The sequence below is a fragment of the Martes martes genome, assembly GCF_963455335.1.
Source record: "Martes martes genome assembly, chromosome: 9".
Lineage (NCBI taxonomy): Eukaryota > Metazoa > Chordata > Mammalia > Carnivora > Mustelidae > Martes > Martes martes.
In genome coordinates, this window is record NC_137896.1 from 68,069,745 (window position 1) to 68,092,748 (window position 23,004).

The 23,004-nt window shown below is 42.4% G+C and overlaps 1 protein-coding gene across 1 annotated transcript in view; it reads right to left on the reverse strand.

Annotated features, from left to right (window-relative positions):
- Positions 1-2,070: 2,070 nt before the first annotated feature.
- The window catches only part of LHCGR (luteinizing hormone/choriogonadotropin receptor), a gene marked incomplete at both ends in the record, with an annotated part of 52,888 nt that continues 31,954 nt past the window's right edge, over positions 2,071-23,004 (reverse strand). The window contains 5 exons of the mRNA XM_080814384.1: positions 2,071-3,211; positions 8,176-8,256; positions 11,527-11,712; positions 14,582-14,656; positions 19,647-19,715. Coding sequence (XP_080670510.1) covers positions 2,071-3,211; positions 8,176-8,256; positions 11,527-11,712; positions 14,582-14,656; positions 19,647-19,715 — 1,552 coding nt within the window. The remainder of the gene's footprint in view (positions 3,212-8,175; positions 8,257-11,526; positions 11,713-14,581; positions 14,657-19,646; positions 19,716-23,004) is intronic.

A 23,004-nucleotide genomic window follows, 5' to 3' on the forward strand; every position in this document is an offset into this window, starting at 1 on the left:
GGTTCACAGCAAGGTTAAGTGGAAGGTACAGAGATTTCCCATATGCCTGTTCCCCCTGCCACACCAGACACAGCCTCCCCCATTATCAATATCCCCTACCAGGGTGGGACATACACTATGACTGATGAACCTACATTGACCCCTCAGAGTCTGTTTATGTAAGAGCTCACTCTTGGTGTACATTCTTTGGATTTGGATAAGTATATGTATCTACCATTATATTATCACACAGAGTATCTTAATATTTTTAAAGAATTTTAAATTTGTAATTGAAGTATAGTTGACCCTATAACACTATATTAGTTTCAAGTGTAAAACAGTGATTGACAGTTATGTATATTGCAAAATGCTTACCGCAATGAGTGTAGTTACCATCTGTCACCATACAAAGTTATTACAATATTATTGACTATATTCTCTATGTTGTACTTTTCATCCCTGTGACATATTTATTTTATAACTGGAAATTTGTACCTTTTAATCCTCTTTACCTGTTTTGTTTGTCCTCCCACTCTTCTCCCCTCCGGCAACAACCAATTTGTACTTTATATTTATGAGGAAGTTTCTTTTGTTTGTTTTGGTGTTTAGGTTCTACATGTAAGTGAAATCATATGGTATTTCTTTCTTTGTCTGACTTATTTCACTTACACCCTCTAGGTCCATCCATTCATGAATGGCAAGATTTCACTTTTCTTTTATGGATGAGTAGTGTTTCTGTGTGTGTGTGTGTGTGTGTGTGTGTGTGTGTATGTGTATATATTTTCCAAATCTTCTTTATCCATTCCTCTGTCTATGGACCCTTGGATTGCTTCCCATATCTTGGCTCTTGTAAGTAATGCTTCAGTAAACATACAGGTCATACTGGATAAATAGCCAGAAGTGGAATTATTGGGTTGTATAATATTTCTTTTTTGATTTTTTTGAGGAAATTCCATACTGTTTTCCATAGTGACTGTGCTAATTTCCATTCCCACCAACACTGCATGATTGTTCCCTTTTCTATACATCCTTATCAAGACTTGTTATTTTTTGTCATTTTGAGCCCTGCCATTCTCCCAGGCATAAGGTGGTATCCCATTGTGGTTTTCATTTGCATTTTGCTGATGATGAGTGATGTTGAACATCTTTTCACGTGTCCATTGGCCATTTGTAAGTCTTCTTTGAAAAAATGTCTATTTTGAGAGTGGATCGAAGAAAGACTACATCTCTAGAGAAGGAAAAGCCCCATCTTCGCCCATTTTTAAATCAGATTATTTGATTTTTTGGTGTTGAGTTGTATGAGTTCTTTATGTATATTTGGATATTAATGCCTTATCAGATATGTCATTTACATATATCTTCTCCTGTTTACCAGGTTGGTTGCCTTTTTGTTTTGTTGATAGTTTCCTTAGCTGTGCAAAATCTTTTTATTTTGGTACGGTCCCAATAGTTTACTTTTGCTTTTGCCTTCCTTGCCTGAGGAGACTATCTAGAAAGAAAAATGTTGCTAAGGCTGATGTCAAATAAATTACAGCCTGTATTTTCTTCTAGGAGTTTTATGGGAGAACTACATTTTGATTTTAATTTAAATTTTTACTTAGCTTCATATGGCTAGTGGCTACCAGATTGGACAGTTCATTCCTGGAGGGTGTTTTCAAGCTATCTGAGGAAAAGGACCAGTTATTTTAAATTTCAAATCTGTTATAGACTAATATTTTTATAAAATGCAATAAAAATCACTACAAAGAGGAAATGAAAAAAATACCAAAAGATATGTAAAATACCACCTCATTTAAAAAATTTTAGATTCCAAAGACATTAAGTTACTCTGTCAAAATTGCTAGAAATGTTTCTGAACACTCTCAATATCTGTATTTTATGTCATCATGTACCAATGACAAATAATTTTTACACTCGCAATCATGGACAACACTTTGAGTTATGTAGATAACTCTTTTTTTCCCAGTGTGCCTAAGAATAAATAATTTCCTGAAACCAACTCTTTGTTAAAATTACTAGTACAGATCATTTTTTACATTTTTAAGCACTACTCGATAATGTGGTTACTGATAAAACAGTTAACACTCTTTATTAGCCAGTCTTGTCTGGGACAGTCGTATATTGACACTGCAATGGAGACAACTTCAGGGTGGACTGAGAAGGCTTATTTGATCCAGTAAAGCCATTTTTGCAGTTGGAGGTATAAGCCACAAAATCCTTCCTTCTATATAGTTCAGCCCGACGTTTACAGCAGCCAAATTTGCTCAGCAACAGGAAGAAATCCCTTTGGAATGTCTTTGTGAAAATCGCATACAGAAATGGATTGGCACAAGAATTGACAGGATAAAAAAGAACCAGTAAAACTTTAGAGTTGGTTACTGTGATAAGGGGCACTTTGAAGGCAGCTGAGATGGCAAAAAAAGAGATTGGTGCCATGCAAGTGAAATCAGTGAAGATGAGGACTGCCATTTTCTTGGCAATCTTTGTATCTTTGTTGGTAGCCATCAGCTCTGGATTTTGAACTGCAAAATAAATTTTAATGTAGCAAGCACAGATGATGGTGAAGGCCACCACATTGAGTATCAGAATGGTTAATATGTAGACTTGTGAGAGAGTGGTTTCCACATCCATGGGGAGGCAAATGCTGACCTTCATGTAATTGCTGACACCCACAAGGGGCAATGTGGCAATTAGAGTAGAAAAGAGCCATCCTCCAAGCATGATCGGTATGGCATGTCTTAAACGTAGCTTTTGGTCCAGCTGAAGAGCATAGGTGATGGTGTGCCATCTTTCTAGTGTGATAACTGTGAGGGTGTAGACAGAAAGCTCACTTGAAAATACAGTGAAAAAGCCAGCTGCACTACATCCACTCCCGGTCTGCCAGTCTATGGCATGATTATAATACTGGCCTCTGGTTTGGGAATCAACTGAGGCAATGAGCAGCAGATAGAACCCCATGCAAAAATCTGCAAAAGATAGATTGCACATGAGAAAACGGGGCACTGTCAGTTTATAGCGACTAGTCAGGAGAACAAAGAGAACAGTCACATTTCCCATGATGGCCAGGATATTAATCAGCCAAATCAGGACCCTAAGGAAGTCATAGCCCATAATATCTTCACAGGGATTAAAAGCATCTGGTTCAGGAGCACATCGGAGTGTCTTGGGTGAGCAGAAACCATAGTCATAATCCCAGCCACTCAGTTCACTCTCAGCAAAGATGGCAGAATAACTGTAAGAAGAATATTTTGTCTCAATGTAAACTCAAGAGATATTCTATGATAATGTATATTAAAGAAATGGAAGAATCCTCCTTAGTGTTTTTTAAATCCTATGAAACAAAAGGAAACAAAGCCACAACAGCCTCATTCTTAGGTTTATTTGTATCTGACAACTCTGAATTGATATAGGACTTCCTTAAGGGAATGAAAAGCAATTTATACATATATATGTCATAGATGCAAAGAGTTAAAGAAGCTGTTTACAGAGGATGATTTAGAGACACAGTATTAGAGACACAATTTTAGAGACACAGTAAATGCTTGCTATGTCTAAAAGAATCCTTTCTTGGCATTTTCTTAGGTATTTATTTCATTTACTTGCCAACCAAACTGATATAAAGCCGAGTGTCTGTGGTAGAACACAAATGGGATTGGAAGGCTCTCCCTGCTGAAGGTGGTCAGCCGCAGGTAGACTAGCTTGCACAGTGGTCTCTAACTAAACAAAAAGCCCTGCTGAGAAGTGGAAAGAAGGAATGGACTACCAGAAACCTAGCAGAAAATAAACATAGACATGGACAATAGGGAGAAATGTCTCTCTTGGGGAAATAGGGACAATAGATACTCCTTAGGGAAATGAGTCAAATTCAGAAAGTGGATTGAAGAGGAACTCCATCTCTAGTGAAGGAACAGCCCCACTTCTGCCTCTCCCTTCCTCCCAAACCTATTGCTACTAATTGAGTTCAGGTTTTCATCCTCTCTTACAGGACAGTTACATTAGTTTCCCCCCAATATCCTTCCCCAATTCTAGCCCCCTCCCCGTCCATCTGTACCTTCCTTCTGGAATGGTCTTTTAAATACAAATCTTTTCAAACTTTTACTAGGTTCTCATTGGCTATGGGATAAAATCCAGACTCCTTGTGATGGCCTCCAAGTCCTAAATGATCTGGGTTCTGCCTCCTCCTCCAGAAGCAGTAGCGCTGCACAATTGAGAGCGTGGGCTCAGGAGCCAGACTGACTGGGTTCCAGTCTTTACAAGCTGTGTAAATCTGGGTGGGAGAGTCACCATCTCAGTGCCTCAAGCTCTTCATTTGCCAAATACATCTACGAATCCTACTTCCCTCATTAGGGCTGTGCTAAAGATTAACTCCATTAACACCTATAGAATGTTTAGAATAATGCCTGATACGTATTAAGTGCTCAGTGACTGTTAGGGATTCTTACAACTATCTCTTGTAGATCCCTTGTGCATCTTTCCTTTCAGTTACATGAAATGACTTGGGGCTCTCAGAAACTATGCTTTAATTCCTCTGTCTTTGTATGTGCTGTTTCTTCTTCCCTTCCTCTCCTCATCTTTCTGATGGATTCATCCTCATCCTTAAAGGTAACCTCCTCTATGAAGGCTTTCTTAATTCTACACCTCCAGGGAGTTTATCACCCCTTCTCCCTGCCATGGCTGCACTTAAGGACTATTGTAATCATCAAACTGCACCGCTGTTGTGTGATGATTTAATAATCTGTGAAGCTATTCTTTAATAACTTTGAAGGCAGGGGTTGCTAGGTCTTATTTATTTCTGAACTCTTGGTGCCTAACACAGTTTTGGCTCAGAGTATCCATTCAGTCAATGTTTGTGGAATGAGTAAACCAGGGTGATCCTGGCTCTGACAGGAAGTGAAAGGGTACAGGGACAACGAGTGTGTACAGTAGATGCATGTAGGCTCAACAAATTTTCTCTTTGCTCAGTCTGCTTATATAATCTTGGGAGCTGGAGAAATGGTCATAATCTTCCTGTCAGAGCCATCACTAATATGTATTTTACCTTAGGGTTCCTCACCCATTCAAAGAGTATTTTTCTCTGCTCTTAAAACTTAGCTTCTCATGTTCCAAAAAAGGAAGTGTGAACCTAATTTGGTGCATAGATGAAAGGATATATTTGAACAATACAATTACTGAAGGGAAATAACACAGATTTAAAAAGGAATAAAAAGAAATCTATGATCTGGGATTCCAAAATGGTGCTAGAAATTCTTAGAAACCATTTTGGAACTTGTGAAGGATTGCTGCTCTGCGTAGAAGGTTGCACAGGAACCTCCCCTGTTTTATTACTAAATACAGGTACATTTGTTTGTCCTCATCTCATGCCCATTAATAGAATTACCTGTTGTTGTTTTTTTTTAATCTTTGAAGGGTTGTGGTGGTTATAAAGAACAATTAAAGAAAATAGGTTATTTCTTTGCATTAAAAGCTTCTTAAAGACCATCTCACTGAACCCTTCATTTTACTGGTGAGGAATCCAAGATTAAAGGAGGTAGGTGATTAGCCTAAGGTCCCCTAGCACTAGGCTGTAGTGGCAGTGCTAGGTCTTCATATTCATAGTGCAGGGTCCTTTCCTCTACTTCACTGGCTCTCAGTCAGTGCTTTTCAAAAAGTGGAGTCCTTGGACTATTTCCGTCAGAATCACCAGGGTGTTTGTTAAAATACAGGTTCCTGGCTTTACTTGAAACCCTGAATCAAATTCTTGAGGGACAGAGCCCAGGAATCTGTGTTTTAAATAAGCTTCCTGGATGATTCCTACAAAATAATAGCCTTTATTAAGCCAGATGGAAACTTTCCAACTATTGCTACCTTAATTTCCCTTGTTCCTTTCTCCTTATCAAAACTACTTCAGGGGCGTCTGGGGGGCTCAGTGGGTTAAGCCTCTGTCTTTGGCTCAGGTCATGATCTCAGGGTCCTGGGATCGAGCCCCTCATGGGGTTCTTTGCTCAGTGGGGAGCCTGCTTCCCCCTCCCTATCTCTGCCTGCCTCTCTGCCTGCTTGTGATCTCTGTCTGTCAAATAAATAAATAAAATCTTTAAAAAAACAAAAACAAAACAAAACTACTTCAAGGGCACTTGGGTGGTTCAGTTAGTTAAGCATCTGCCTTTGGTTCAGGTCACGATCCCAGAATCCTGGGATCGAGCCCTGCAGGTGGTCCCCTGCTCTGCGGGGAGTCTGCTTCTCCTTTTCCTTCTGCCTTTACCCTGTGCTCATGCTCTCTCGCTCTCTCTCTCTCAAATAAATAAATATAATCTTAAAAAAAACTACTGCTACTAATAAAACAATGTCAGAAACACTAATTCAAAGCTTCTAAAAATTCTGCCATGACTTCTGAATAAATTTGTGTCAATAAGAGGTCAAACATGTTCCCTCTCTCACTTCTCTGGTCCTTTGCCCTTTCTTTTTTTTGCCCTACTGAGCATATGTCTAGCAGTTTTTCTCCTTCACGATTTGTCTTTAGACATGCTGCTACTTACATTTGTGTCTTGGGATGGCTCCTGAGGGCAGCAGCATGCTATTGACAAAACCCAGCAGGGAGCTGTCTTTAGTACAGAAGGATATGAATGGACCATAGGCCTACAACACTGAATCAGAGGAAGGAGAGGCTGCTTCAACCACAATGAACAAAGACAGGTGGAAAGATAGGGACTGTAGGAGAATGATGGGGCCAGCTGTAACAGCAAGGACACTGATATCTTGGTGAGAGTATGTGAGCTGTAGAATTTCTAAACTCCAGGGATTTAGGAATAGCAAGGTAGTGGGAAGAGGGGAAGGGGATTTCACAGGGAGCACATTCTTTTTAGCTAGATTATGTACTAATTTCACATAGTTTGGGGGATGCTGGAAATTAGGGGATTTGTTTTAAACCAGTGTTAGCATAGCAAACTCAAGATTGTAGCCTTATTTGGGAAGGCTTGTGGCAGGGCTGATGAGGATTATTGAGAGTGGGCTAAAGTCTCCCATCCCCACAAACTACCCCTTGATGCTATTGTTGGCAATAGCCAAAAGTGTTTCCTGTTGATGAGGCAAAAAGCCATAGGTTACAAAAGAGTTACAGGGAAGGTGACTGACAGAATATCAAGAGGAGCAGGAATGATGAGGAAAAGGAACACTGGAATATACTTGGGTCAGCCTAAATGAGAAAAGAAGGATACAGAGTATATTTCTAATGCACCCCAGATGCTGTCAGATTCTTTAACAACTCTCTTCACTCTCGTGGTTCTGAAAGCCAAATGATATTCCTGCTGCCCCTTACAGATGAGGAAAAATGTCTCAAAAAAGGTAAGTATTGTCCAGGGATACCCAGTGTTATAGGAACATCACTGCCAAGGATTCATGTCCAACTCTGAGAAGCCCCAATACCCAGGGTCCTTCCGTCATACCACCCTGCTGCCTCTATGTAACTTGCAGATTGATGGGGAAAAAATACAGGAGAAAAGAAAAAAAAGACGAAGAGAGAATGGAGAATGGCAAGGTGTTTTAGAAGGGCATCTGGTTTTGTAGCCTGAAGGACACATGGGAGAATAATAAGATTCATAAATCATAGTAAATGTGGCATAGGGACACTGGGATTATCTTTTGAGACATGCTCTTTTATATTTGAACGTATGTGAAATGTCAAGGCAGCCAGGAAAAATGTTAAAAAAATCAGTCCATAGAATAGAAGTGGAGCTCCCATGCAGTGTATGTTAGTGATAGCACTGAGGTTGAATAATTTTAAGCTCCAGAGCATAGTGCTCAAGGTGGCCTAAGTCTTTCTGAAGGGAAGTGGCTACTTCTAGAAGCTGTATCTGCAATCAGTTAATCTTTTTGACCACTGACTAGTGAAAATTCCTACAAATGAAGCTGTCATTTAAACAAGCCCTTAGTGACCTCAGGATAACCGCAAATAAAATTTTAATTTCTGAGGAGCATTTAGCTGTAGAATGAACATGTATATACATTTTTTAAAGAGATTTTTTTTTTAACCAGTTAAAAGAGATGTCTGATCAACTGGATGCCATTTGCAAAGGAAAAATTCCCATCTTAAATCTACTAAAAAATGCTTTGCAAAATCCCCCCAGTGAAGATTTTTATCAGAAGAAAACCACTGGCACTGAAAATAAGATGCACATAGAATGAGACATGGCTTCCTGAGTTTCTTTGCATGCAAATACTTACAGCATTTCATTATTTGGTCTCCTTGCTGTGCTTTCACATTGTTTGGAAAAGTTTTCAAAAATGGAAAATGAAAAATTCTGCCTGAAAGAAAAGAGGTTTAAAAAAAAAAAAAAAGCAGTTGAGCTTTTGGTCTTTAAACTAAACATGATCATGTCTATTTATGCTTTGTTCATCCAAATTCTTTACCTATTATATTTCATGTTCTGTACCATTGTCCTAACTGAAACATTTCCTGGGGAGAGAGTAAAGGCTTCAGAATTGTCATTAGAGTGCTTCCAGCTTAGATAAAATGCTCCTGAATGCTAAATGTTTTGTGTGGGCTTTCGAGATGAAAAAGCTTAAATCGGTCATGTTGAATCATGGGTTTTTCACTGCTTATTAAAAACTACCTTTGTGGTATATTAGGGTTTGCTCCTTACCAGTCTCCTCACCACATTGCTCTTGATGAACAAATAACCATTCAGGATTCATGGCTTCGAAGCCTAACTGGGAAATCTGTTTTGTAAGGGTTTGAAGATACTGGACTTGACATTATGATGTGAATTTTCTGCCTTTTTTCCTTATGTGGAGAAATATGTGTGGGTGTTCCCTACTCCTCCATTGTTCCAAGAAGTTTAGCCTAATGGAAAGGTGAGAAGTCTCAAGATATTAAAAGAGACCTGTACTTATATTCCTAAGATGAGACCAAAGGGAGGCACAAAAGAAAACTGGATGAAGAAATGGAAAGAGAAAAGGTGGTGAGAAACTCAACCTTTCCCAAGGAGGAAGGAGATACAAGGCAATTAAAACAAATTTCTATATATTCGCCTCCAATATTAACAAGACAATTCCTTGTACAAATAACTTTGTATATAAATTCCTTATACAAATAACTGTATATAAACTTTGTAAATAAAGGTGGATAATATAGCGGAAATATTTGACCTACTGGACCCACTTTCAAAAATTAATCATCTTGTTATTTTGGGTCAGGCTCATAAGACCTCAAATTTGGATCAAAGTATGTGTGCATGCGTGCATGCGTGTGTGTGTGTGTGTGTGTGTGTGTGTGTGTGTGTGTGTGTGTGTGTGTTTGATGCTGGCTCCATGTCTGACACTTAGAGATACTATGTGTGAACCACCCTATAGTTAATAGGAAATACAGTTGTTCTTTGCCTTCAGCTCATAGCATTGGGTTCCATCTACTCTTTTTTGCAATTTTAATCATAGATACCAAGGAAGTCTTTGGGGCAATCTGCCTAGGCAGCTATGTGTGTTACCCAGGCCCAGCAGCTGCAGGGCAAAGGAGTGGCTCAGAGTTTGCTTCAGTATTCCCCTGGCCCAGCTTCAGGCTCTCTGGCCTCACTAGCATCCAAGGTTTCAAGCTTTATGGAGACAGGGGGAGTCAGTTAAAGCTTGTAATTCCAAGCAAGACACCCTCTGTGTGACTATATTCCCATCTTACTTTGATACTGGCCTATACCTGCATAAGCCTGTCCTCCTTTTTTTACCCAGAGGCAGTCTTTTTCATTTACTGGAATAAAAAGCCCTTGCACTACTGTTTTTACATGCCAGTAATTTCAGAAGGGATGTGACCTCTTTGCTTCAAAAGTTGAGGTGTCCAGAATCAGCCTTATCATAAATCAGTGTCTGTATTATTCTTCAGTTTGGTCTCTCACCAGATTTGCTCACCTCTAAGCCATCCTCCAGAGGTGCCAGAGTGTTATTTTACAAAAGCAAATCTGAATAATTTTGCTTTGAGTTCTTCAGTGGTTCCTCATCCTCTGAACAACTTGGCCTGGCACCCAGAGCCCATCACAGCCCACCTCTCCCTGTTTCCTCTGTGTACCCATAAGGCTTCTTGCTCCAGTTTTTCCAAAGGACTTCCATCCTCTGTCTCTTGCCTTTGTGCCTTCACATGAGCTACTTTGTCTTCTTGGCATGGTTTTACCCACACTTGCCTAGCCAACTCTTACCCCTTCTCTAAAGCTCAGCAGAAGTCACTCCTTCAGGAAGCCTTCCCTAAGTCCTGTTGCTGTTTAGAAACTCTTCTTCAGGGCTCCCAGAGCATTCTATTCTGTTCTTAGCTCTGCCATTACCTTTGCTGTATTGTACTTAAACATTGGTCTCTTGTGTGCTGCCCCCACATAGCTGTTTGTGATTCTTGGAGGGTGGGATGAGCTCTTAGTTATCTTTGTATCTTCAGATTTTTGCACAGTTTGGAAATGGTAAGTGTTCAATTAACATTCTTTGAAGCTCAGCTAATGGTGTATGGCTCTCCGAGTGCTTTGTCTTGGTTACCGCAAAACTTCAGATAGTGCTTCCTGCACCTCTGCAAGGCACAAAGTAGATGTACGATAATACTTGTTGGTTGACTCATTATAAGTAGGTTGATTCCAAACAAAGACAGCAGCATCTTAGCATCACTCTTTGAGCACCTCATCTAATTAATTGAGAATATCTTCTTAGCCGGCATAATAACCCTTCAGGGCAAATGTTTTCCCAGCTGTGAGTTGTATCCCATTAGTGCGTCATGAAAACAATAGAATGCATCAAGACTAGTATTGAAAACACAATACACGTGAAATAAAATAGAGTAAAATGGATAAGAAAAATAACGTGTGTATCCCATGATACACATGTAAAAATGCATTGTTACCTAGGTGACGTGTACTGGTTTGCGATGTAAAAAAGGTAATAGTATGTATCTCAAAAAGAAGTCTGGAAAATAAGGAAAGAATGAAATCCTGCACATGCTGTCCTTACTTTCTGGAGTGTAGTGTATCAGTGGAATCAGTAAGATGCCCCCACTGGACACAAACCAGCCAGGAGCTCATGTCCTTTTTGTTCTGACACTAAGCTACTCCTTAGGGAGCTAGGATTCTGTTCTGAAATGAAAGATGATCTTCTCACTGGGAGAGAAATAGCTTTTTAAAAAAAGTCTTCTACAGAGTTTGTGTCCTTTTTTTTTTTTTATTAAAGATTAAGATGTTAGGTAATATTTACTCTCTTGAGCCTACTTCCCTCCTTCTTTAAAAATGATGCTTTCTGATAAGGATTAGAGCTAATCTTTAAGATGCTAGTTTTGTACTCCCTTTTGCAACTGTAATTAGAGCCCAATTTAAGGTTATAACTCAGTTAGCCCAGAATAGGCTACAAAGGTCTTATAGCTGCAGGGTGAATCAACTGGAATTAGTTTTCGGGAGGAAATGGGATGGCTCATTTTCTTCTCGTCTCTCTGAAAGTGACCCCATGGCTCTGGAGCTGATCTAGAGCAGACAGTGAAGAGTCAGGAAGCTGTTGACCAGTTGACTGTTTTGAAATCTGCTTCTGCCACATCTTGGCAGGCTCTACCTTTTGTTTTTTACTTACTCTTTTGTTGGCAAGTTTCTAAAAGCACAGCAGTGGCTCGGGTAAGTCAGTGTGGCATCCAGGAGGTTGGCAAATTTTTCCCTCGATGGCAGTTTTTTTAGAGAATAGGATGACGTGGCAATGAGTGTCTGGATGGACTCCAGCCCATAGCTAGGCAAAGCTTGCAATTTGGTGGAAGAAATATCCCTGAAAAATAGAATGTAGTAAGCCTTTTTGTTTATATATTTTATACATTTGATTCATGGGATGAAACCTCCTCTCAACAGTATTGTTCTAGGTTCTGAGGAATCTTTTCTCCATCTCATCTGTCCCCTAATTCTCCATTCAGTCACTCTCATTAAGATCTAAATTAAAAAAAAAAAAGACAACAAAACACAAAAACCCATGCTGTGTTTTTTTCCCTCATATGCACCCTGTTATTCCTTTCAAGGTTGTGTGTAACTCCTTATAGGTATAAGGAGTTCATTAGCATTTCTCTCCCCACCCCCCCACATCCCTTTCTCCCTCTCTCCATCCCTCTCCCTTTTTCCACTTAGCAGACATGAAATAACTATTGCCTTATGAGACAGCAGGCACATTCAGTGACATCAGCTTTTGTGGTCTCTCCCAGGGGGAGATATTCAGGGGTTCAGATATCTCCGTCTTTGATTGATCAAGCCCTGAAGAGTAGGTTTGCCCTAAGCATGGGCTGGTTATACTATTAAAAGCTGCTATATGGCTTTAGCCATCATCTAACTGGGAGGTAGATAGCACATTTTCTAAAGGCAAACTGGATTCATCAGTCCAACGCAAGCAAGCACTTGGCCAAGCAAACAGAACTGTATGGAAAGCTTCAGTTTTGTAAACAAGGTCTCAAACTCGTTGGTTTTTCTAATCTTGAGGCAATGTCCAAGAAAAATCCAAACAAGTTCAATGTAAGGAGGAAGACGAGTCAGTGGAGAATTTAATAAAATACTGCCCATCTCCTAAGTGGTTTTTGCTGATGCCCCATGAAACTTTTCCAGCAGTGTAGTCCCCTTCAGCAGATTGTCCCAGTGCTTAGTGCCCAGCACACGGAAGGAGATCAAGAGATGACTGATAGACAGATGAACTTAACAACACAGAGTGATGGCTAGTGCAGGCCATTGGTGGAACAGTCAAAACAGCAGAATTTACCTCAAGGGCTTCAGACTCCTGCTGCTTTTGTGCCCTTGTTGATTGAGATAACCCGTGTTCCCATCCTGCTTTATGGAGTTATCCTGGATATGTTAGGGATAGAGCACACAACTCTTTGCAGGTGGATTTTTTTTCTGTGTGTGTATGTGTTTTGCTGGGGGGCTATTTTAGGATTTTAATGTTTAGGATTTTAAATTAGGAAATTTAGGACTTTAAATTAGGACTCTAAGAAGGGCAATGTCTCATTATAAAGGAGTAAATCTCTGATAATATATTTTCAGTCTCAGTGGAAGACCAGTGGGGGATGTATTTTTGGGTTGTAGGTGGAAGGAACACTTCCAGACACCTCTTACTCCCTAAGGGTGTAATGAGAACAGCTGCTTGTGAAATAAGACTGGGTGTGGTCTAACTGTTCTGGACAAGACAGTACAGGTATCTTTATTGCTCACAATCATTTCTAAGCAAGTGGACCAAGCAGCTCTTCAGGCAAAAACTATCAGGAAGGATGTCTTGAGACCACACTAACTTCATCATATACTTTGACCCAGAGGCAACTCCCTTCGGCTGGCTGCCCAGTGGCTGGGTCAGTAGCCGGCTTGCTCTAAGAGCCAGACTTCAGAGTCTCTCCAACCTGGATGATTGTGAGTCTGGTGAATATGTCTCTGAATAGGAGACATACAGACAAGGACCCATGGCGTAGGGGAGCAAAAGCTGAGACACAACAGAGAAAACAGTGGGCAGGAGCCATGAGGTAGTAGATGCAAAAGTCATGAGGTTGAATGGAGAGTAGAGAGTGAGTCAGGATTGAGAGCAGCAGAAGTTAGGAAGTTGAGAAGGTGAGGAGTTTTAGTGGTAGACATTAGGAAGTAATCAGAGTCAGGGGTTGATGGTTGCAGAAATTGAGAAGTGGAGTCAGAATGGATATTGGGAGGAGATGGGGAGTAGAAGTCAAGGGTTGACAGTGGTGGGGGCTAGGACTAGACACAGTTCTGGGTTGACAGTAGTGGGGGTAGAAACTAGATTGAATTGGGGGTTGACAGGAATGGGGGCTGGGAAATAAGAGACAGGAAGGGATGACAGCTCTGGGGGCTGGCAACTAGACACAGTCAGTGGGGGTTGATAGTAGTGGGGGCTGGGAATTAGAGATAGTTGGAGGGTTGGTTGATAAGATTGAGGGCTGGGAACTAGACACAGACAGAAGTTAATTGTGGTGGGGTTGGAAGTAGAGTTGTTCTGCGGCTTGCGCCCTCAGGGAGCCTGACATAGCAGTTCAGCTCTGTCCAGACAAATGCCAGGGGCAAGTCAGATCTTTGGCCTTTGCATGTCCAGAGTGGATGCCAGGTGGGCAGCCACTCACCCATCTGCCAGCGCGTGAGGCAGCCCTGCATCCTTGGTGTTACAGGTTGAATTGTCTTTCTCAAATTCAAATGTGGAAGTCCTCAGCCCTCAGTACCTCAGAATGTGACCTTATTTGGACACGAGGTTTTCACAGAGGTAATCATGATAAAATGAGGTCATTAGGATGGATCCAGATCCAGTATGGCTGGCGTCCTTATAAAAAGAGGGTAGTTCAGAGACAGGGAGATCCACACAGAGAGAGCCATGTGAAGGCGAGAGTTATGCTGTCACAACCGGAAGGCACACCCAGGAGAGAGGCCTGGAACAGAGCCCGCCTTCACAGCCCTTAGGAGGAATGAGACTGCTGCCACCTCGGGTTCAGACTTCTGGCTCTAGAATGGAGACAGTTTGTGTCATGTAAGCCCTCCCAGTTTGTCTTACTGGTTAATGGCAGCCCTTTCACAGACAGAGGCTGAATCTCCACAAACCAGCCTGGGGACGGGGTGGCTGGACACCCTCAGCAGCCCTTGGTGGGGAGGGAAGGCAGCACTGCTGTACTCACAAGATGCTAGGTCCTGTGGCCCCCCAGAAGGCTCCATTGTGCATCTTCTCTAGGTGTGCATTTTCCTTGAGCTCCCTGTGAGGAAGAAAGTGTCCTTAGTGGAGCGTGCACTTGCACATGTCACTGGTCACAGCTGCACGGACACACGGTTGGAGCAGCCTGCCTGAGTGGTGCTCAGTGCTGAAGGGGAAAGGGGGACCATAGGGAAAGCGGAAAAAGACATGCCGGTGCAGGGCAAATTGTCCTGTTGCTGGAGTGTGTGTCCTGCCCCACCTTTCCCCTGCACTGTCCCCTTTGCTCCGTTGAATGTGTTGTCCTGCAGCTTAAAGCGCTCACCCCTTTCTGGCTTGGAGTTAGGAAAGTTGGCAGCCACAAAGGTGTGCAAGGATGAGAACACTGCTCCAGGGTTCAAGGCTGAAGGGTGGAGATGTGGCCCGCTGTGTGTCCTATGCTCAGCCACCCTGACCTTGGATGTCTCAGAGTTGGCTAAGAGTCAGATAAAGAAGAAGTAGGGTCCATTCACCAATACCCATTTCATCCTGTGAACTGTACTCTTTTTCTCTCAGATATGCATTCTCTGTGGGTAGGAAAGGGGAGGAGGGACAGCCTGTGTAGAAAATTGCCCCACACCTTGCGCACCCCACATGGGGTCTTGTGCTGGGTATATGATTGCCATTGTGTATGCATGCTGTGGAAGCAAAAGGGTAGAGGGCCACTGCCATTCAGGCTATGGCACAACCAAACGCTGCTCCGCAGGAGCTCCCTGCAGCTTCCCTTCCCTCAAGCTCCAAGCAGCTCAGGGTGAACTGCTCAGGAACAGCTAGCTCAGCCTGGCTCTGCCCAGCAGCCTCCTGTCTGGGCCTGGACGCTGGTGTCTCCAAGCCCAGGCCCCTCTCTGGATGGATCAGCAAGCTGGGAGAGGAGTCCCTGGGCTCAGGCTTACCAGCCTTCTTTTAAGCTCTTTCTTTCTACAAGAGAAGAGTGGTGCCTCAAAGAGCATTCTGAAACATGCCTCCATTGTTGGTGTGGTGATTTCAAGCACAGGGACATGATTCTTTGGCATCACCGTTACAGTGTTACATAGCAAAACAGATAGACCGACACCTGCTGTCCCCTCCCCTGCAGATGCTTAGGCATCCTGGCTCACCTCTTAGCTCTACAGCTTCTTCATTGTCTTTCCGCATGTCTCCACATCATGCCTGCCATTTCAAAATGGCAAAAACCCCTGCATCTTGCTCCCTGGGTGGCTGTTTTCCACATGCTTCTACTAAGCGTTTTCCTTGGAAACCCTCAGCCCTTCCATCAGAAGGCACCCGTCAGTCTCATACAGTTCCATCCCCTGGGTGTATTTCCACTTTCAAAGAGATGAGCTTGTCAGAGTCAATTGCTGTTTAAAATCTAAATCAAAAGAAAATTTCCTTTCTGAACCTCCATGGCTCTTCTTGCCTATTTGGTTTGTTTTAATTATGTTCTGTTATGGTCATAAATCATTAATACGGGGCTCTGGGAGCAAATAATCCTCATGTCAGCCAGGTCAAATTAATTGTTCAAGTTTCATGACAGAGCATTTCACATGTTTTATTAAAACTCAGAATTTTCTGTGTACTGATAACTCTGCATTATGTAACTCAGTTAAAAATAAATCCATCTACCACATTTTCCTGGGGGTCACTTTCATGCTCCCAAGTGACACAAGCCCCCAGGTATGAGAAGCACAGGCAGGATAACCTCTTGAAGCACAGTGGGAGAACCCCCAAACTCCACCCAAAATGTTCATAAGTGGGGCGCTCTGGGAATGGTAGGGACTGACTTTTAGAACCCTGGAGGTGTCTGAGGGCAAACTTCTGGTGCTGCTTCTCTCCACCCTGTCTTGCCTTAGTAAACAGGAAGTTCAAGAACTTTGCAGGGCGTTGGTGTCATCATTCTGAACAACTTTGGACAGGTCCATTTATGAGGAAGGTATCAGAAACTGGGTTGAATGTATAGTGTGAAACTTTTGCTTGGGGGTTTTAAAACCTACCTCCCCTTCCCTGCCTCGATCCTTCAATGGGCCTCCTTGCCTGTAGAAAAGAATTCAGACTTTTCCATTGCCCCTGAGTTCTGCATGATTTGCTTCTTCTCTATTCCATCTCCAGATTTGTCTCATACCTGTTTCCCTTGCTGATGACCCTCCAGCCGCCCTGGCCTCCTGTCAGTTCCTGGAGCTTACAACTTCTTTTCTTTGCACATTCTGCTTCCTCTTCCTGTGACATACTTCCCCTCACTATTGCCATGGTGGACTCTTTGTAATCCTCTAGGCTCAGCCCAAATTTCATGTCCATGGCGAGGCTATCCCTGGGCACCTAACCTAAAGTCAGGCAACCCCTGTATGCTCGCAGATCTCAGTAATGGGTTATTTCCTTCTTAGGATGTATCCTTATATGCAACGACTTCATTTATTTACTTGTCTTTTTGTCTCTGTCTTCTCCTAGAAGAGAAAATTCACGAGGGCAGGGACTCTTTCCGCTTTGTCATCTCAGACCCAGCTCCTAACGTGGTGCCTAATATATCGGCGATTCTTAATAAATGTTTATTGAATGAATAAATGAATGAAATTGATTTGTATTCTTGGCAAACTGATTTGTGTTCTTGGTGCCCTCTTTCCTGTAACAGTGAGGTGTGGAAGATATAGAATCATGACTAGTTAGACTTTTTGAAGTTCACACCCACTTTGGCATCACTGAAGCAGCTGGGACACTGCTGACCAAGGCCCTCTGCCCCAAAGTCCTGTTGTCCCTGACCTCCCAAAGATGTCCTCTGCTGGTGTCCCTCCCACTCTGTTTGCTTTTGCTCTGACTCTCCTCCTCTCTTGTTGTCCCCCAATTTTATGTTCAGTTCTCTTAGTTCCCTCCTCATCCAGGTGACTTCAGCCATAAAGGCCTTCAGTCACCCCCTCTATTCAGAGAGCCGGTATCTGTCTCTAGCCCTGCACTCCTCATCCCCAACTTCTGTCCTTTCTGCTAACAGATGAACCTTCTTTAAGTGCCCCTCACACTTGGCATCCCAGAACTTTCAACAGCTTCTCCTTTTCTACAGAAGAGAGTCCAAATTCTTTACTGTGGCACCTGAGGCCCTTCCTGCTTTGTCCCTAAATCACACCTAGAACTTTCTGAAAGGTACTGTGTGCTGTTCTGTGAACACATGCTTCTTCCTCTGGGCCATTCTCTTTATTGTCCTCTGCTTGGAATGCATTTTCCTTCTCTCTTTGCCTATCCGACTTAGGCCCAGCTCAAAGTTTACATCTCTCGTGAGGCTTTCTCTAATTATGTTCTCTTCTGCCTTTGAAATCCCAGGGGGCTTTACTTCTCTCAGGGGAGGCGTCATGATTTGCCTTCTGTTTTAGTTACTACTTAGAGTACAGTTTATATACCATTTGGCAATGCTTCTTTCTAGGCTGTAAGCTCCCGTGGGGCAAACACCAGGGCTTATTCATCTTCATTTCCACCCCTGATCTAGCATGTTCCTTCAAACACAGCTGATGCTTGGCAAACCCTTGTTGAGCTTATGAGGCATCTGCAAGTGCCGTGCCAGGAGAGGATATGATTTGATTTTGGCAGAAACAGATTCAATTGGCTAGAGTGAACTCTTCGTTAAATTTAACAAGAAAATGAAGGAAAATCTACTCCATGAGAGGAAGGTACCATTTCTCATGCATGTGGTAAGTGCCAGACTCAGGCTAAGATCATAAAAATATAATCTTATTTATCATTCATTCGTTAATTTGTAGTTGATGAAATGTGCAAGGTAATAAGTAATAAATAAGCACATACCCTGTGTGAGGCTCAGTGTTAAGTACCGAGGATTCAAAACTGACCTTTTCATTTTGGGGGGATTATCCTGAAAACAAGCCCATTAGTGGCTCTGTCTTATGGCCGAGAACACTGTGGCTGGGATAGGTTAAATAACTTGCTCAAGGTAAGCTGACAAATGTTGGCATTGGAGTTTGAAGTCCAATCAGTGACTCCCAGATCTGTTCTCTTTGCCACAGAGCTCTGTAGCATTGTATTGATGTAATAGAGTCTTTGGTTAATATGTATAGTTAAATAGTATATTGTACAGGCTTATGCTACTCACCTTGAGACTGGCAGCATCAGCATCTCCTGGGAGCTTGTTATAATTACAAATTTTCACGCCCTACCGTAGACTCACTGAAGCAAAGTCTCTGGGGCTTGGGCCTGGGAATCTGTGTTTTAATAGTCTCCATGTTATTCTGTGTGTTAAAGTCTGAGAAGCCTTGGTATAGGCTGTCGTTTACACAATTTATTATAAATGCCTTTTCATTTGTTTTCCTTAATTTTGGCTTCAGTTGAGCTTTTCAGGCACTCTTAGCTTTTATTATACTCAACTGTAGGGTGATTGTCATCTCACTCTACACCTGTTATGGTTCCAATGGCCCCAGCCCAGCAGGTTTAATGAACGAGCCATTCTTTTAGAAAAGGAGTCATAGAAAGAAAGAGAGTTGTGGAACAATGAAGGAAGCAGTTGGTAGGGATGCTCTCCTTGAGTTAAAGGCTATGAACACTGGGGACTGGGGTAGGACATGGTGAAAGCACAAGGCCCCCCCTCACCCTGTGAAAAATGCACTCTATAACCCCCCTAGCAATAGGGGGATGGGACTGCGAGTGGGCTTGTTGTGGCTGATTAAGCTGGTAACTGGGGTTACCTGATTTCTCTGCAGTGTGGCTGGGGGAAGAATTTCTTCACTGAAATCGTGCTGCTTCTAACAGACCATCAACCTGAGTGAGGGGGCTAGAGAGTGAGGCTGAGAGATGAGACTAAAGTAGGGTGTTGAATATTTTAACAAACTGTCAACTTTAATGTCTCCAGGCTGCATCTATCTTTGAAATCAGGGTGCTCTGGGGTTTCTAGCCAGCCAGTTGCCTAGTAACATGAGTGAAACACTGAGGACTAGCCACTTGAAAGTTTATTTTTGTCCTGAGTTAGTTGCTGAAGATTGAATGTGATCTGGTAGCTAGAGTAATATTTCATTTTTATTCATGAGCTGGGGAAATAAGCACATACTTACAGGGAAATCAGCGTTGTCCCGTTGAAGGCATGACTTTGTATTTCTTCAAACCCATTTCCATATAGTTTGCTGAAGTGAGAGGAGAGAGGATTTAGCAGTGAAAGAAGCACATTTTGGAATCACACATTCTTCCTTCTGTGACACTTATTACTAAGATAATTACTGGCATTCTAAGGAGCTGGTGAGATGGAGCTTCCCCCCCCCCCCCGCCTTTCTGCTCTCATTTGGCTTCACTTCCACCAGTGGCATCATCACCAGTTTGTTTGTTTATTTAGTGTTAATTAAGTGCCAGATACTTGATCATTCTACATGTATTTTGTGACATAAACCTCGTCATTTCCATTATACCGATCAGAAATCTAAGTCTCAGTGTTGTTGTGTAGTTTGCTCAAGGTTAAAGAACGTAGGGGTAGAAGCAGAGTTAGTGACCAGAGCCATCTGACTGACACTCAAGGGTTGTCTCTGCTTCTCCATGCCTGTGGGCATTTGGGCTTTCTGGGCAGCTTTAAAGTTGGGGGGCAGAGGAAGGCCCTAGGCCTGAGTTAGCTCTTCTTTTCCTTGGATGAGTATGTGTTTTTGCTGATGCCATATTTGGCTCCATAACCAAGAAGATTTCAAAGCCTGTAAATGGTTCTTTAAGACCAATTAGTGGATAGTTAAATCAGTTTAGTTGGGTGCAGTCACCATTTAGCAAAATGAAATAGAACAGAATAGGACAAAATGGAAAATATTGGAGTGTATTACCTGTAATTAGGGTAGTACTATTTATGGAATTTTGTTCCACCATTTTTCTATGTCATGTATGTGTATACACACACACACACACACACACACACACACCTCTGCCTAGAGTAAGACATGTCCTGCTCCTCAGGACAGATGTTGGGAAATGTTGGAGCCAGGAATGAGCTTGGAGAGGATCAAGTGGCACACTTCATTTTACAAAAAAGGGAAGAGACTCAGAAAGGAAAGTGATTTGTCTAAAGCCCACCATAGGCAGAAGTGGGACCAGAACACTTTGTCTTGGGCTACTTCAGCATATCAATTTCACTGGTTGTTTTCACTTTTCTTCCCTGAGATATCCACATGGCCCTGCTTCCTCCTCCTGCAGGGCGGTGCTTGATGTCATGTTCTGGGTGTGGCAGAATTTAAGAATTAAATAGGATTGGGGCACCTGGGTGGCTCAGTGGGTTAAGCCTCTGCCTTCAGCTCAGGTCATGATCCAGGATCCTGGGATCGAGCCCCGCATCGGGCTCACTGCTCGGCAGGGAGCCTGCTTCCTCCTCTCTCTCTGCCTTCCTCTCTGCCTACTTGTGATCTCTGTCTGTCAAGTAAATAAATAAAATCTTAAAAAAAAAACAAAACAAAAAAACCTCACTTCCCTCAGCATTCCACATTCCCATCCCCCCCTCATGAACTTGTGTTTCCTCTGTGGCTTTATCAGCATCTGACCTACCATACTCATCCGTCACTTGCCTTTCCCTGCAGAATGTAAGCTTCAGGAGATTAAGGATTTCAAACTGTTCCGTTTCTTACAGAATCCCCTGCATCCAAGTGCCTGGTGCTTGGGAGGATTACAGTAAATATATGTTAAGTGAATTGGATGAACAAATAGGTATATGTAAGATGAATTTCTTACTATAAATCACAGTCAACCAAGCAAGTTTGAAAGTCACAGTCTTAGAAGTACTTGTGTAAGTTCTTCAAGAACCAGGACGCAATATTCAAGCAAGAAAGGGCTATGGTACAACATAAAATTAAACTCCACCATCTGGCAAGACCCTAGCTTCCCTTTACAGAATTGCTGATAGTGGCATGGCCATGGAGGAATGGGCTGGTGGCTATGACTTAAGAAACAGTTTAGACACCTTCCCCAGCTGTTCCTATTCCCCGTGGCTGTTGTCTACCACCGTTCTCTAGCCTTTGTTAAATAAAATAAGCATGGAAGTGCGTCTTGTGGTGTGTGTGTGTGTGTGTGTGTGTGTGTGTGTGTGTGTAATGTGTGTGGGGGGGCAGGTCAGCTTACCTGAGATAAACCAGCACATAAATAAGTCTAAGGAGGACTCAGGGTTGAAGCATGATATTTGAACACTGGCATTCAGAAAGTGAAGATTACAAAATAATTTATAAAGCCTCCTTATGAATTTGAGTTCAGAGCAACCTTGTTTTGTAAAACCCCGGGGTCTCTCATGATGCTTGCTACCTGGCAGGAGCCCAGCCTTGCCCTTCCATGTGAGGAACAGGCTTCTCTGGCTTCTCCTGCTCTTCTGTGCTTTCTTCTGGAATTTTGAATTTACAACTTCACCTGTGAGCTCTTAACTGTATTCTGTAATGGATTCTTGGGTGCCATTTTTCAGTAGTTTTCTAGGTTTTGAGGGTAGAGTTACTTGGGTTCTCTCCCCTGTCTTGTGTAGTTACGCACAACCTTCTTGCCTCCTTAGCAGCACAAAGAAAGTATTCTTTTTTTAATTTTACACTTAGACTATGATTCTTTGGCAGTCCCTTATCATTTGGGGGTTTGAATTCCTTTATAACAGTCTCTTGTAGATGAAGAAATTGTATTGGACTTTTCTCTGAACTTCTTTGAAAGTGGATTTCTTAGAGTCTTGGCCGGTGTTTGTTAAATCATTCCCCTTCATCCACTGACCCAGAATCAACTGGAGCTGCTTGCTGGAAATGCAGACTCAGACCCCCTAAGCGGGTGCCTTGCAAAGCTACAGCATCAGAATGTGGTAGTGGTGTTCAGGGATATGTACTTTCATAACAAGCCCTCCCAGTGAACGTGGGCAGGCCGCTGTGGGGCCCTTTGCCCTAGGGTACAGCATAGGATGATATAGCTCTCATCCCTTCCATATGCAGAGCAGATGGTCTGCTGCACAGAACAGAGTCAAGTCTGGTTCCCTTACTGCTTTCCCTGCCTTGTAAGTGATGGAGCTACATGTATAGTGAATTAAGATAGAGTAGCTCCTACTCTGTTTTGAGCAAAGCAAAGCTGCCAGCAGTTGTCTGGATGCCCATGCCCCATCATCCTTACATGCTGTCCTGATCCTAGTTTCGATGCATATTAGGATTTTATACCTTTTTTTTCCTCCCCAGTGGGGCTTACAATGCCATTGCTCTAAGTGCAGCTTTGTGGTTAAATTTGCAAGTCTTCAACGCAGCCGCTCACTACTTATTCACTGAATTATTTCAGGCTGTTACTTAACCTCTTTGTGTCTTAATTTCCTAATCTGAAAATAGGGATGATAATAATAGTACTGACCTCAGAAGGCTGTTGGGTGATTAAGATGCTAAACATATGTTAAGCGCTTAGAAATAAGTCCTGGAACACCGTAAATGCTTAATGTGTTGCCATTAT